This window comes from Lithobates pipiens, unplaced genomic scaffold (assembly GCF_037356315.1).
Source record: "Lithobates pipiens isolate NorthernLeopardFrog02 unplaced genomic scaffold, aLitPip1_a1.2 Scaffold_28, whole genome shotgun sequence".
Taxonomy (NCBI): Eukaryota; Metazoa; Chordata; class Amphibia; order Anura; family Ranidae; genus Lithobates; species Lithobates pipiens.
In genome coordinates, this window is record NW_027507789.1 from 70,336,122 (window position 1) to 70,353,256 (window position 17,135).

A 17,135-nucleotide genomic window follows, 5' to 3' on the forward strand; every position below is an offset into this window, starting at 1 on the left:
TTTTCTCCCCCCCCCACACACACACACATGCATATATGTCAGCGCCCCCCCCCCCCCACACACACACACGCCTGTATATATATATATATATATATATATATCAGCACCCCCCCCACACCTGTATATATGTCAGCCCCCCCACAAACACACATGTATATCCGGCCCACACACACACACGCACGCGCCTGTATATATATATATCAGCACCCCCCTACACACGTGTGTGTGTGTGTGTGTGTGTATGTATGTATGTGTGTGTATATGTGTGTGTATATATATATATATATATATATATATATATATATATATATATGTATGTATAATATATATATATATATATATATATATATATATATCAGCCCCCCCACAAACACACCTGTATATATGGCAGCCCCCCCCACACACACACACCTGTATATATGGAAGCCCCTCACATACAAAACCTGTAAACACACAAGGCTCTGGCCTGGGAGGGCCCCTTACAGCTGTGACGGCTGTACACCCCTGATGGTGGCCCTGGCTGAAATTGATATTTGAATACTTGAGCACCAAAATTTGGGGGCTCCTGGGCCATGTGAAAAATCACACTGCATGCAGTTCCCTAGATGGGAATTGGATATAATATATAAATCCAAAATGTGAATAAGTAAATCCAATATATGAAAAGTGGTGTATGGTTCTACCATAGGTATAACTATATTGATACTAAAAAAGTCCCAAAGTGAGTATCATAAGTAAAAATGAGAAAAAATATATTAGTAACGTCCAACAATAATATTGGCGTTAAGAAGTCCGTAGACACAGTTGTGCATGAATAGGTAATAATCAGTGACAAATTCCTCCACCATAAACAATGTGCCAACACCACACAAAATGCACGCTTACCAGAGGGCAAGCTAGATAAGCTTGTGGCTAAACACCCAGCCAGGGCCTTTATCCAGAGGGCTCTACAGTGGTATCTCCAGATGGTCGGTGTGATGGAAAGGATTTATATACAACAAATAGCCGGGATACCACGATCAATCAGGAACCATGGGAAATGGTCGAATGTTACCGATCAGATCTTCCAACTATCCAGCAAATGTCACTTCCCCATATGTGTTCATCAAATGCATTGTCAATTATTGATCATTTTTTTCTTTCCTTAAAAATGTAATTCATTAGTTGCAAACTACACAGCACAGCAGTGATCAACTGTTGACATAAGCAATCCTGGAAAGTTGGAGATCTACCTTTGAGGCAGCATCTCCGTCTGGAAAGTGAGCCCGGGCTCACACATGTGCATTGCAAATTGAAGCTCCGGTTTCAGTGCTAAGATAAAAGTCAGTTGTTCGTAGGTCCTCTGCGTTTAACTGCGGATCAGTAAGCAGGGAGAGGGGGAGGTGTAGTGAGGAGAAGTAGAGAATTTGTGTTCAGAACGGAATGCATCTGCGAATCAGATGCATTCCCATAGAAGATAATGGGCTTGTAATTTGCACCGCAATGCCCAGAAAACGCACACTTTTTTATGCAATGCGCAGTGCGAATGCAACGCACATATGTGAACTAGATGTATTCAAATAAATGTGTTTTAAAATGTCCTGTGAATTGGATGCGGTGTAATCTAATTCACATAAGTGTGAACGGAGGCTAAATGTTGTATGCTGCAAAACAATGATTGTGCAATCCTACTTTTGTTGGGAAGAAATAGCGGCTCCTTTCACCAGACTGATTGCAGACTGCTCCTGACTGGGTGGGGCTAATTCATTATACTCAGCTGGTGCACTTTCAGTTGTTTATAGTAGGTTGGAAGCAGTTGAGGTTAGAAGCATTTCTTTGAAAGCAGAAAATTTGCGTTAAGGAGTGTAGTTTAGTAGCATTTAAAATGCTAAATGCTTGTAACAGCGTGTAAACGCGTCAACCCGTGTTTATGAGAGAGAGATTTTTCCTGCTTTGTGCATTTCAGAGGGTCTACTGGTTATCTGTAAGGAGAAAAAAAAAAGCTTCTAAACGCAAACGCTCATAAACGCGGCATGTAAAGTGGCAAAACTCACTGTTGGTCACTAGCTATCAAGTTTCCAGCATTCAGAAGAGGTTTTTTTAAACATCTTGTGTACACAAAGCCTTAAAGAGGAAGTAAACCCTGATGAGTTTACTTCCTTTTTCATTCCCTGCAAAGGCAAAGCATAATGGACTACTATGCATCGCATAGTAGTCCATTATGTGTCACTTACCTGACACAGGAGCCAGCGATGTCACCGCTGTCCCCTGTAGTCCAGCGCATCCATCTTCTCGGTGGGGTCTCGCTGCTCCACAGCTGTCATTCGGCGAAGCCGCGATGGTGTCACTCCCGCGCATGTGCACGGGAGCCGACTAGCGTGGCATCTTCGTCGTTGACGATGCCGCGCTCAGTGCGCCTGCGCGCCGCTGTCTACGGCGCATGCTTTCGGTCTTTCGGCAAATATCTCCTAAACCGTGTAGGTTTAGGAGATTTTTCTTGGACCTACAGGTAAGCCTTAATCTAGGCTTACCTGTAGGTCAAAGTGTGTTGTAAGGGTTTACAACCACTTTAAGGAGCAGGGACTGTGTCTACAACCAGCTATTCACAATAAACCTACCAGTAAGACTTCCAAAGATTGTGGTCTCTTTTCTTTGATTTTGCTAAAAAGGCAATACTGTTATAATATATTCAAAATACATGTTTGGATTTTTTTTAATTGAGTGAGGTATTTTTGGGTTTTCCCAGTTTTAACCCCATTGGTCACAGATTTATCATAGCAGTCCATAGGAATGTGTTGAAAATGTACAGAGAGTTATGTATGTATCCTAAATTCAATTGTATTTATTATGAAAAGTAACCCCTTTCTTTATAAGACCACCTACAAGCAGTTTTTGTATTTGTTCATAGTAACTCAGGGCTCTTCCTTGGATTAAATCAGACTTTGCTTGGGTAAATTGTTTTCACATATTAAAGAGGTGCTCCGCCCAAAAAAAAAAATTTAAAACCAGCAGCTACACATACTGCAGCTGCTGGCTTTTAACAATAGGATACTTACCTGTCCTGGAGTCCTACAATGTCGGCACCACAGCTGATGTTTCCATCAGCTGTCGGCAGCTGACGCCGCCATTGCGGGTAAGGGTACCTAGCAGTGTAGCCTTACGGCTTCTCACCAGGAACCCTACTGTGCCAGGACTCCAGGAAGTAGGAACAGGACACCTGTCAGGTATCCTGCCCCCCGAAAGGTGCCAATTATGGCACCGGATGGGGAGAAGAGTCAAATGAGTTGAAGTTCCACTTTTGGGTGGAACTCCGCTTTAATGTATAATTGGAGTATACCAGACCAAAAAGCACTGAAATAACTGCATTTAATATGTTAAGCATTGGGATTAATGTGCATATGCATAATCTTGTGGAACAGATTCTCCTGGGGTTGGGGCCTTGCAGATTGGCATACCCTAGTAAATAAGACCACTTATCTTCTTTACAGCTGCAGAATCAGGAGACTGTGAGGAACATGCTGAAGCGCACAGAGACAGAGATCAGCGTGCGAGTGACAGACACAGTGCGTAGACAGGAAGACCCCTTACAGCGACAAAGAGCCATGGTGGAGGAAGAAAGGTTGAAATACCTGAATGAAGAAGAGCTCATCACTCAGCAGTTAAAGTGAGAATATTGGGCTGTGTTATATTTCTATTGGGATTTTCCCAGAAAAAAAGGGCAGGTAGACCATATATTTTATATCGCAAAAGAAAAAGTTAAAGTGATTCTGAAGGTTGAAGATTTTTTTTTTACCTTAATGGATTCTCCACTCTTCACTCTCTCCCTTCTCAATCCCAGCCGATAAGGAGGGAGTGGGGGGACAGGGCCAAACCATGCCCTGTGTGTCAGTGGACACATACAGCGCAGCTCAAGAGTGAGCCTGCACCAGTGCCCCATAGCAAGCAGCTTGCTATGTTGGGCAATTGGCAGATGAAGGAGCTAGGAGGGCCAGCTTGGGACCCTAGAAGAGGAGTATTGGGGCTGCTCTGTGCAAAACCATTGCATAGAGCAGGTGAGTATGACATGTTTGTTATTTTTATAAAAAAATATTACAATCACTTTAAGAGTCTCTAAAACTAAATCCCCAAACGCACTGTGCTAAAATAGAATAAGGCACTATCCATTAAAGACCCATATTTAAAGAATTAATAAAAAGAAATATGCATATTCTATCGATGAGTGTGCACCCAGGTCTATACATAGGGACAATATACCTGTAGATGGGATGGGTGTGGACCTAGGTCTAAACAGGATCTTGTGCATTAATGTGATTGTTACCGTACATAAATAGAAAGACTTTATACACTCACATAGTAGAAGCAGCCCTTATACAGTGCATCTGGAAAGTATTCACAGCGTGTCACTTTCTCTTTCGTTCATTGACAGACACAGCTTCTTTAAATCTTGACCTTAGGGTTATATCGCCACCTTCAGGAGAGGACTAAGCAGAACATGTAAAACATGTACAAACAGCAAAACTGCACAGCACCATCCAGGGGGGCGGTCCCACTGGCTATAACCCCTCACTCTGCTTCCTGCAGCTCAGTTTTTTTCTGCTTAGCGTAGAAGGACCTGGTTCCCTGAGGGGACCATTGGTCCTGGGAATTTTTTCATTTTTTCTGCAATTTTGATCCTGTGATCTACAATCAACAGCTGGACTGGGTGACAGGCTGGATAATATCGACCCTTGTAGACTCCCCAGCCTGGCCATCGAGCGTGAGCAAACCCTATCTACGCGCTGGGTGGGCCACGACATGCCCCTTTCTGGTCCAGGGGTGGCCAGTGAGCTATATGCTCTGGGGCACACATACGGACAGCAGTAGCCGGGTCATGTCATAGTGTGCCATGGCCGACAGCCACCCCGTACTGCTCGGGTGATGGGTCTGTGGTGGAATGCGTCCAGCAGTCCCAACAGGAGGGATAAGTATGACTCCACTTGCCTTGGCAGGATGGAGCAGCTGGGCATTCCCTGGTAGGTCGACTAGGGGGTCTCTCACTCTCCCTTTCTTCTCTCCCTGTCCCTCATTCCCTCCTCCCCATGCTGGGGCCGCTGTGTGACTGGGCATGAGGTGTGGTGCATGTACCTGGCCGGGGGTCCTCCGGGGGGGGGGGGGGGCTCCGGGCTTTGGCGGGGGGGCTGTGCTTGCTGTCAGGGTCCGCTCCTTCTTTCCCTGTTTTTTGTGGCCACAGTGAGGTGTCCAGGTGCTCCTTGGCCATTTCCTGTAGCCTTAGTCAGTGTATTACTGGCAGACATTTCATAGAAGGTTCGGCGGCCATTCTTTCTGAGGTTTTTCTGCTAGAATGGCCGACAGCCATTTTCTTGTAGCCTCAGCGTGGTTTACCTCTAGCGCTGGTGACTGCTTCCAGAACAGCGCAATTTGCACTAGGAACACCTCGTGATTGACACAGGGCAGAGTGGATCGCGGCAGCACAGCGGAGTACTCTGTCAGGGTGGTGAGTCCTGGGGGGGGGGGGGCCTTCAGTCTGCGAGCAGCTAGGAGGGTGGGATTTTGTATACCTTGCCTTAAGTCCCTGAGTAGTGACAAGCGAGTGAAGTCAGCATGGTGCCAGAAGCTGGTGCTTCTTCCGCAGACATCCCTGCTATTGCAACCGGCTCACCTGCACAAAATGTGGTGCCAGTGGATGCTTTGTCGGCGGTCCTGGAGTCCTTTGTTGCCAGGGTGGAGGTGGCGTGTGGGTGCAAGGGGGGTAAAGAACGCCCCCTACCCCCCCCCCTCGTCTTCTGGGGAAAGCTCTGATTCAGACTCAGGACCTGCTGTAACAGACAGCCCCTGTCCTGACATGTCAGAGGATGCGGACCAGGACCGTTCGGACAGTGAGGATTACTCTGTGTCCGGGTTAGCGCAGGAAAAAGCGCAGGAAAAAGCGCTAGTAGGAGCACTGAGGAGAGCCTCCTGGAAAAATTCCTCCAGTCGTTGAACCCCCCCCCCACCCCGTTATCCAGGTTGAATAACGTAACCACGATTCCGGTAGAAGGGACTCCTGCCTTCAAGGACCCTGCCGACAGGAGGGCTGAGGCAGCGGCCTGGTCCATGTTTATGGTTGTGGGGTTAGCGTTACGGCCTGTGTTGGCCGCGGCCTTGGTGTCGCAGACGCTTACTGAATGGGCAAAGTTGCTGCACCGTGAATTGGAGAAGCAACAGCCTTCCCTGGTCTGTGTAAAACTGGCAGATCAGTTGGTGCATGGCCTTAAGTATGTCTGTGATGCCTCCCTGGATACGGTCCCCCTGCTCTCTAGAGCATCAGTATCAGCAGTGGTGCTACGGTGCCTGATTTGGCTGAAATGCTGGTCTGCGGACCAGGCATCTAAAAAAGCACTGGCAGATTTGCCCTTCCAAGATGAGAGGCTATTTGGAGCCTCACTGGATGACATTATTAAAAATGTTACCGGTGGGAAGAGCATGTTGCTCCCACAGTCCAAGAAGGTTAAGGAGCCCTCTTTTTCCGCTCAGAAACTGCTTTTTCGCACGCCCAGGTCGGCAGGTAAGCTTTCCCAGTCCGACAAGGTGCTTGTTGAAGCACAAAAGCGACCCTGGTTTCACAAGCCAAACAAGTCTGCAAGCAAAAATGCCTTTGGGAATTTGCAGCTCGGTTGACCTTCCTACTGTCTGACCAATGGGTCTGAAAACTGGTTTCATTGGGATACAAGATAGTTTCTTTCTTGTCCACCAAACAGATTCTTTCCCTCCAACCTGCATCTGCTTCCGGCTCATCGGAATGCCTTGTTTGGGGCAGTACAGGACCTGCTGCTGCACGGGGTGATGGTACCCGTACCAAACCTGGAAATGTTTCAGGGATTCTACTCCAATCTGTTTGTGGTCCCAAAGAAGGAAGGGGTCTGTCCATTTCTGGACTTCAAGGCCCTCAACAGCTTTGTGAAAGTGCAAAGGTTCAGGATGGAATCCGTTCGCTCTGTGGTCGCTGCATTCCATCAGGGGGACGTAGACGACCTCCTTCTGAGAGCAGCTTCCTTCTCAGAATTAAGGGAACATGCAAACTCTCTGGGAGTTCGGTTGGGTACTGAAGTTAAAAAAGTCGGTGTTGGTGCCGACTCAACGCCTGGAGTACCTGGGCTTACTGCTGGACTTCTCAGAAGCTGTAGTCTTTCTCCCTTCAGACAAGCTGCAGACTCTTCAAGCTGCGGTGAGGTTATTGGTGAACTGCAGGTGGTCGTCGCATTTCTTTATGCGAGTCCTGGGTCTCATGGTAGCCACTTTCAAGGCAGTATGTATGCTCAATTTCACACTCAAGTATTGCAGAAAGAGATATTGTCAAAATGGGACAAATTTCCGTTATCCCTGGATTATCAAATTTGGGTGAGCCAGTTAGTCAGGGATTCCCTGCTCTGGTAGCTGAGGTCTCCAGCCCTTCGGTCCGGGAAATCGTTCATTCCTTTGGACGGTGATCACAACGGACGCCAGCCTGACCGGTTGGGGGGGAGTTTTGGGCATACAGTTGGCCCAGGATCATTGGATGTGGGAGGAATCCCACCTACTGATCAATGTGCTTGAGCTTCGGGCGATCAGGTGGTGCCTCTCCACATGGTCAAAGAGGCTGCAGGGGCATCCGGTCAGGATCCAGTCTGACAATGCCACAGTGGGGGTGTATGTCAACCATCACCATCAAGGGGGAACAAGGAGCTTGGCTGCAGCATGGGAGGTCGCTCACATCCTACAGTGGGCAGAGTAGCACGTGTCGGCCCTGTTGGCCATATACATTCCGGGTGTAGAAAACTGGCAGGTGGACTACCTAAGTCGCCAGATGCTGGACCAAGAGGAATGATCGGATTTATTCCGGCTCATTTGCCTAAAGTGGGGCACACCAAATGTGGATCTCTTGGCTTCTCAGCTCAATTGGAAAGTGCAGAGGTTTGTGTCCAGGACAAGAGACCCCTGGGTGGACACGTCAGACACGGTGGCTCCATGGGGGGCATTATTGGCTGATTTATCCCCTCACTAAAACTCCTGCCACACCTGCTATGCAGAGTGGAGGCCAAGGGGATTCCGGTGATTCTGATTGCCCCAGATTGGCCTCGGCATCCTTGGTACGCCGACCTAGTATGACTGATGGTGGATTTTCCTTGGTGGCTGCCAATGCGAGAGGACCTTCTATGGCAGGGTCCAATACTTCATCCTGCTTTACCATCGCTGGTTTTAACGGCATGGCGTTGAAAGCCAGGTGCTAAGGGACCGATGTCTGTCAGACTCAGTAATTTCCACTATGCTGAGGGCACGGAAGTCATCTTTGCGGAAGACTCAGTTTCCAGGATCCTGCTGTTTTTGCAGCGAGGACTGGATCAGAAACTTGCCTTAAGCACCATCAAGGGGCAGATATCAGCCTTGGCTGTCTTTTTTCAATGTCCCTTGGAGGCTCACTCATTGGTGAGTACATTTGTGCAAGGGGTTTGACACGTAGCCCCTCCGGTTCGACCACCGCTGCCTCCATGGGATCTAAATCTGGTGCTATCGTTCTTCAGAAACCTCTGTTTAAAAATATTAGGGAGATTCCTTTGTTGACTCTCTCTCAGAAAGTAGTCTTTCTAGTGGCAATTACATCTGCCAGGAGAGTTTCTGAATTGGCGGCCTTGTCGTGCAAGTCTCCCTACCTGGTTCTCCACAGAGATAAGGCGATGCTATGTCCGCTGCCCTCTTTTCTTCTGAAGGTGGTTTTGGCTTTTCATCTAAATGAGGACATTGTGCTGCCATCCTTATGTCGTAAGCCGACACATATGAAGGAAGTTGCCTTACATTCCCTGGACGTGGTCTGGGCTCTGCAGGTGTATCTGTCTGCTATGGCTCCTTTCCTGAGGTCAGACTCTCTGTTTGTATCGGTGGCAGGTCGGAAGGAAGGGTCTGGCGGTCTCGTCGACCACCATCTCTCGGTGGATCAGACAGATCATGGTTCAGGCTTATGACTTAAATGGGCGGGTGGCCCCCTTTCCTGTCACGACACATTCCACCAGGGCGATTGGAACCTTCTGGGCTTTCCAACATCAAGCGTCTGTCTCCCAAGTGTGTAAGGCGGCGACTTGTTCGTCTGTTCACACTTTTACAAAATTTTACAAAGTTGACATGAGCGCATCTTCAGATGCTTGCTTTGGCAAGGTTTTGCAGGTGGCTGTGTTAAGTTGCAATTCACACTTTCACACTTTTTAAGTTACAAGGTTGTTGTGAATGAATCTTCGAATGCATAAGTTGCCTGCAGGTTTTGCTGGCGGCCGTTTAAGTTGGCAACTCCTCTGTTGAGGAGTTCCTCTTTGTTGTGAGTGAAGTTATTTATTGCTGTTTCCACCCCTCGTTTTTTGACACTACTTGGGGACTTCTAAGGTCAAGATTTAACCACTTTAGCCCCGGACCAATTTTCAGCCTAAGGATCAGAGGTCTTTTTACAATTTCGCACTGCACTGCTTTAACTGGTAATTGCACGGTCATGCAATGTTGTACCCAAAGGAAATTTGCGTCCTTTTCTTCCCACAAATAGAGCTTTCTTTTGATGGTATTTGATTGCCTCTGCGATTTTTTATTTTTTTTGCAATATAAATGGAAAAAGACCGAAAATTTTGAGAAAAAAATATATTTTCTAATTTTTGTTATAAGAAAAATCGAATAAACTCAATTTTAGTCATACATTTAGGGCAAAATTTATTCAGCCACATGCCTTTAGTAAAAAAAATGTCAATAAGCGTATATTTATTGGTTTGCGCAAAAGTTATAGCGTCTACAAACTGGAGTACATTTTCTGGAATTTACACAGCTTTTATTTTTTGACTGCCTATCTCATTTCTTGAGGTGCTAAAATGGCAGGGCAGTACAAACCCCCCCCCCCAATGACCCCATTTTGGAAAGTAGACACCCCAAGGAAATTGCTGAGTGGCATGTTGAGCCCATTGAATATTTTTATTTTTTTTGTCCCAAGCGATTGAATAATGACACAAAAAAAAAAAAAAAAAAAGTTTACAAAAAGTTGTCACTAAATGATATATTGCTCACACATGCCATAGTTATATGTGGAATTGCACACCAAAATATATTCTGCTGCTTCTCTTGAGTACGGGGATACCACATATGTGGGACTTTTTGGGAGTCTAGCTGCGTACGGCACCCTGAAAACCAATCACTGCCTTCAGGGTTTCTAAGGGTGCAAATTTTTGATTTCACTCCTCACTATCACAGTTTCGAAGGCCATAAAATGCCAAAATAGCACAAAACCCCCCCAAATTACCCCATTCTGGAAAGCAGACACCCCAAGCTATTTACTGAGAGGCATGTTGAGTCCATGAAATATTTTATATTTTGCCACAAGTTGCAGGAATATTACAATTTTTATTTTATTTTTTGCACAAAGTTGTCACTAAATGATATATTGCTCACACATGCTATGGGCATAAGTCAAATTACACCCCAAAATAAATTCTGCTGCTTCTCCCGAGTACGGGGATGCCACATGTGGGGGACTTTTTGGGAGCCTAGCCGCGTACGGGACCCCGAAAACCAAGCACCGCCTTCAGGATTTAAATATAATACGCTACCAAATAAAACTGTTAGCGTTCGCAGGGATCAGGCCTGAATCTGCGAACGCTGCAGTTATGTGTTTAGTGTTTTGTAAGTGACAGTGATTGATCGATACTGCACTTGGGTGGGCTGGGCAGAGGGGCAAAACGCAGGTGCTAGCAGGTATCTGGGCTGATCCTGCTACCAATGCTTTTTTTTGTAACCCTAAACTGCTGGGGACACTAGTATAGATCTGATCAGATCGGATATTGATCTGTTTGGATACTATACCACTACGGGAGGTGTATGCTTTGCACGTGGATGTTAGCGGTACTGGCACTAACCTAGCACTGCCTGGGGCGACGCAGACCCTGACCCTAAAACCTAATTGATATCACCCGCCAGGTGATCAGGGGGTTAATCCTTTATTGGGTAATAAATGGTGGGTGCCCTGATGCTATAAAAAGCAAACTAACTAACCAGAGTCACCTGTAACACTTATATGGTGTTCACTGGTGAAAGGGTTAACTAGGGGCAATCAGGGGGTTAAAATCTTTATTAGGTAGTATATGGGGGTCCCTGACGCTATATAAAAACCTGACGGGGAACCTAAATAACTAACTGGCTAACCAGCATCACCAGTGGCACTGTGTGCCTATGTGTACCTACATGTCAGTGTAGTGTTGGTGCACTTACTATTGTGTTCTCCTCGCAGTCCGGTCAAAAAGACCGCCCCGAGGAGAATGATGTCACTTCCTCCCTGCCTGTGTTTACACTACACAGGCGGGGGAAGCTTCTCATTCGCCAGGAGCGATCGAGGGGGGATGGCCAGAAACCAACAGCCATCCCCTCATCCCGGATCGCTCCTGAAGCGAAACGGACCGCTGCAGCCAGCGGGAGAGGGTCCGATCGGACCCCCAACCTGCTGGAAGGCAAGCACGTACATGTACGTGCTTGTGCCTGTCTGTGCCATTCTGCCGACATACATTGCCATGTGGCGGTCCTTAAGTGGTTAATAGTAATAGTAATAATTCAAGTCACCTTTTCTGAAACCAGCTACACAGAAGAGCCTCCAGTGATGAAAGAAGTCAGACTGAGATCACTGCCAAACTTGAAGGCCACAGGAATTGATGCATCATTATTACTACAAGGAAAATGGCAATGCCTGCACATCTAATTATTCTTATGATAACCATATACTCTGATCATGAAGCCATGGTCATGAACATAGAAAACAGAATGGTTCAGACTGGATTGGCAAAAGGGTTAGACAAGGCTGCATACTCTCGCCATACTTATTAAATGAGTAGAGTACATATAAAGCAAGAAGCAGGGCTGCAGGAAGATGTTACAGGTTGGGTGAAAATGTAATTGATTTTAAGAGCTTTATAGAGAAATGTAAAGAACACAGTGTAATAATGGGACTTCAGCTAAATATCAAGAAAGGTCATTACAATTGGGAATGACCGCAAAATTCAAGGATGACATTGACAAAACAGATATAGTAATTAACCCAATGGGAAGCACATAAGTGCGTGATACGAGGACATTTTCCTTTTCAATTTCCTTGCCTCGTCCATAAAACGTGACAAACAATTGAATGACCTACTCGCTAAAATACATATACTGGAAAGAAAACATAACCCGACCTAGCCCAACGCACACTTGAGGAACTCTCTAAAACACAGAGAAATCTCCCAGAGATACTAGATCAAAAGATCAGGAGAAAACATGTCCTCTCACAGAGGCTCTTTTATGAGCACTACAACAAAAGTGGACATTTACTAGCACAAGCCCTGGAAGTCCCTGGAGGTTGGTTACCTCTCTCCCTGTTCTGTATTTTCATAAAATTAATTTTAGTCGACTAAAATGTACTGGCGATTTTAGTCGACTAAAACATGCTGGAGATTTAGTCGACTAAATAAGGCTAAAACTAAAACAATTTCAGAAGACTAAAATGGGACTAAAACTAAAATGCCATTTAATCCTAAGACTAAGACTAAAACTAAATCGAAATTTGCTGCCAAAATTGACACTGATAGATAGCTTCTGACTCCTTGTATCAATTATTAAAAACAAAAGACCCATCAGTATAACACAGACTGACCCTTGGAAGTACACAGATGAAAGACCTAGAATTGATGCTGCTTTGTCTATAAGTACGAAGATCAGCAGGAAAAGTATTTATGCCTTTGAACTTTGCTGTTGGCAAAGAATTCCACAAATACCATGGAAAGCAAACAAATGGGCCCTTCAACAAATTGAGCCCAGCTACTCAGATGACTGGGCTGAAGCTGTCTAATTTTATTTACGTTAGGAGAACCAACTCACTGGAAAATACAATTATTAGGTTGATGGATACAGTAATAGAAATTATGAACACATTATTCCAAACAGAGGAAACACTACCCATGCAGTTGCCAGAAGTCAACGTCTTTAACCACTCCAATACTGGGCGCTTTCACCCCCTTCCTTCCCAGGGCAATTTTCAACTTTCAGCGCTCTCACACTTTCAAAAAGAATTGCACGGTCATGCAACACTGTGCCAAAATGAAATTTTCCTTGTCAAAAGATTTTATTGTACATACAATAAGGTGTTTGACAATAATTTGATTACATAATATACAATAAGTTCTATGAAGAAAGAGAAACAGAGGAGTGTGTCGGGTTAAGCCGAGGATAGCCCCATCCACCGGAGGTTATATAATGTTTCCATTTATCCATTGGGTCAGCTACTATGGTAGCAGAACTTCTTTCTTAAAAGGCGGTGATAAATTTCTATCCTATGATGCCATACTTTTTCAAATTTAGGGAGCTTATCTGTTTCAATCGCTGCCATTTTGGCTTGAGTCATAGAGTTATTCATTCTATTCACTACCTCCTCAACCACCAATAAAGGAGATCTCCAGGCTCTTGCTAATGTTTGTTTAGCTGCAGTTAAGAGCTGAGTAAGTAATTTAAATTGGGTATGTGTTAGAAATTCTTACTTCCAATTGATTAGTGCAATTGTAGGGTTAGGGGTGATGTTTGTGCCTAACATCTTAGATGCAATTTTAAAGATTTCTTTCCATAAGGTTTGAGCTTTTTTGGCATGACCACCAGATATGGAGGTGTGTTCCTAAATCAGAGCATCCATGATAGCAATCCGCTGAGTAATTACCGTATTTATCGGCGTATAACACGCACCCCAAGTTTAGAAGGAAATTTTAAGGAAAAAAAACTTACATTTAAATGCCCATCAATGCAGCCTTATCAGTGTCCATCTGAAGCCTCGTCAGTGTCATTTGCAGCCTTGTCATGCAGCCTGTCCATCATTGCAGCCTTGTCATGCAGCCTGTCCGTCATTGCAGCCTTGTCATGCAGCCTGTCCGTCATTGCAGCCTGTCCGTCATTGCAGCCTGTCCGTCATTGCAGCCTTGTGCATCATTGTCATCTTCTCGTGGTTCTCGCAGGTTTTCGGCCGAAAGCCGCTGAGAAGGGCCGGAGGCGGCTGAAAGCCGCCCAGAGCCCAAAAAATCGCACATAAATCGTGGAGGATCGGTGTATAACACGCACCCGCGATTTCCCCCTGATTTTAAGGGCAAAAAAGTGCGCGTTATACGCGATAAATACGGTACACACATATATTTAGATATTCTTGCCGGTACAAGGTACCATCTTATTAGTACTTTATAGTTAGCCTCTACCGCTAGTATGTTGGGGGAGGCCGTTTTGGTTGATGACCAAATTTGACTCCATTCTGTGATTTCCAGTGTTCACTCTAAGTCCGCCTCCCATTTCCAGACATAAGATGATTTTTCCTTATCAGTGTTGGCTGACAATTGAACATATAGGAGGGAAATTATGCCCCTAGCATGTGGGTCATTTTTACATTTTCAAAATTAGTCAATTGTGTCAGGGAAGAATCATTGTTTAATAAAGGGGTAAAAAAGTTTTTAATCTGGAGATATCTGAATAATTTCCGATGGAGGTAATCCATAAGCCTCACAAAGAGGTGGGAAAGGGATGAAGGACGAGAAATGTACAAATTTATGCATAGTCCGTATTTTCAGGTTAGACCAGGCTTTGAAAGATCTCGGATATACCCATGCTGCTAAAAGGCAGGGTTTTTATGGAATAGCAGAGGATTATGTATCGATTGCAACTGATTACTGAGTTTGTATTTATCCCAAAGGGAAACAAAGTGTTTAGTGATTTTGTTACATAACCCTCTACAATCTTTTGAAGAAAGTCAAATTAGGTTAGCGATTGATAGGGGATCGCATTTAGATGCTTCAATCGATACCCATAAAGGGGATTCTTGTGCGTGGTATTTAGCTAATGTTGCTGCCTTATAATAAGACACAAAGTTGGGGCAACATAGACCTCCATTCTTCTTAGCCCTTGTACACACGGTCGGAGATTCCGACGGAATGTTTCCTATCGGACCCTTTTGTCGGATATTCCGACTGTGTGTGGTCTGCATCGGACTGTTTCCGTCGGAATATCCGACGGACCAAGTTTTCCAACTTGCCGGTAAAATTTGCAGACAAAATGCTCCTATCGGACATACTCCGATCATGTATAGCCTACTCCGATGGACAAAGTGCCACGCATGCTCAGACCAAATTCCTAGACCAAAGCTATTGGCTACTAGCCTGAACGTAGTCCAGTCGTAACGAAATAACGTCATCACGTTATGTACAATCGGATTTTCCGACAACTTAGTCCGACCATGTGTATGCAACATTACTTCCGGAGCTCTTCCGGAATTAATCCGTCGGAATTACTCCGACGTATTTGGTTGTCGGAATCTCCGACTGTGTGTACAAGGGCTAAGGAAGATAGAGAGTGTATTGTTGTGCACATGGTCTAGAGGTGCCCCATACGAATGTATTTACCTTTTTTTTGTATGATTCTCAGGTAGCAGACAGGGATCAGGATTGGTAAAACTCTGAATAAGTATAATAATTTGGGTAAGATTGTCATTTTTATTGCGTTTATTCTTCCAAACCATGATAAAGGGAGATGGTTCCAAGATTTCAGCAGATTCGTTATACTTTTTTGCATCTGAGGATAATTAGCTGAAAAAAGATATGATAGTGATACAGTGAGATGTATCCCTAGATATGTAATAGATTTATCCGTCCAGGTAAAGGGGATACCTATCTTTGCTGATCTTGGTTTCCAATCTGATAGAGATATGTTCAGTGCTAAACATTTCTTACAAATAATGGAAAATGTAGCAAACTCATACAGTATTGGTGTTAAATTAGGACCTGATATTTGTGGTGATGAAAGGAATAGAAGAATATCATCCGCAAATAGACACATTTTGTAATATCCCCCTACTTCGATTCCATTAATGGTGGGATCTGATCTGATAGGTTGGGCAAGTGGTTCTATAAGTAGGGCAAATAGGGCAGAGAGCGGACAACCCTGTCTGGTGCCTTTTTTCTATATTAAAAACATCAGATTTATAACCTGCATATTTGACGTGCTTTAGGCATATTATATAATGCACTGATCCAATTTGTAAAATTCAGGCCAAATCCCCACTTTTGCAAAGTGTATTGCAGGTAGGGCCAGGAAATGGAATCAAAGGCCTTTTGAATGTCGAGTGAGAGAAAGCAAGAAGGAATGCAACGAACCTTGGCAATTTGCGCTAAAAGGACTGCTGTACGTATATTATCACCTGATTGTCGTGTTGGCATAATGCCAACCTGATCACGATTTATAAGTGTGCCTATGAACCTATTAAGACGGGATTGCAAGAATTTTGATGTCCAAGTTTAACATGGAAATGGGGAGATGGTTAGTACAAGAAGTATCATACGAATGAGGTTTCGGAATCATACAAATGATTGCCATTAAAGATTCTTGTCTAAAGGATTTATTTTCAAGTAAATCATTGAATGCTTCTGCTAGTAAAGGGGAAATATAGTCTGAAAATTGTTGATAGTATAGTGCAGAGTATCCATCTGGTCCTGGTCTTTTGTTAATCTTTTATCCTTTGATGGCCATTGCTACATCATCTACCGTGATAGGAATATCAAGTTTTAGATAATTTTAGTCTAATTGGTTTGAATGATTTGTTAACTGATTTGAGTGCATGCGCCAGATATGAGCTGGGCTTATTCGCTTTCATGTAGAAGGCATGTCTGGAACAACGCAGTAATTTATTAGATGAGTCTGTACGAAATAGATCATATTCCAGGCGTGGCTTTTCTAGCTCAACTTTAGTGGTTGGATCTGGATTATTTTGGAAAGCTATGAAAAGGGAGTTAAATTTTGTTTCTAATTTTCATGCAAGATTTCTGTGTTCTCTTTTGAGTATCCCATACTGTTGCTGAAACGTTCCTATGAAAACAGGTTTGTGCGCTTCCCAAAGTGTTGTTGAAGTAATTTCTGGACATTTATTGAGTGATTGATATTGTTTCAAAGCCTGTTCAATCCTGAGACGATATGAAGGTTGCTTAATTAGAATCTCAGGTAAATACCATGTTTGATCTTGTGCTTTGGGTATGGTCGATGCAGTGGTGGTAAGGACTGCATTATGGTCCGACCATGGAATAAGGATTATTGATGATGAGAGAATTTCTGGTATCATTCCTATGGTAAAGAAG

At 44.5% G+C, this 17,135-nt stretch overlaps 1 protein-coding gene across 11 annotated transcripts in view; it reads left to right on the forward strand.

The window, feature by feature from the left end:
• SRCIN1 (SRC kinase signaling inhibitor 1) overlaps positions 1–17,135 on the forward strand; it is a 942,827-nt gene that overhangs the window by 802,703 nt on the left and 122,989 nt on the right. For all 11 annotated transcript variants that reach the window (XM_077459382.1, XM_077459389.1, XM_077459385.1 and 8 more), the window contains one exon: positions 3,468–3,643. In XM_077459382.1, the coding sequence (XP_077315508.1) occupies positions 3,468–3,643 (176 nt within the window). The remainder of the gene's footprint in view (positions 1–3,467; positions 3,644–17,135) is intronic.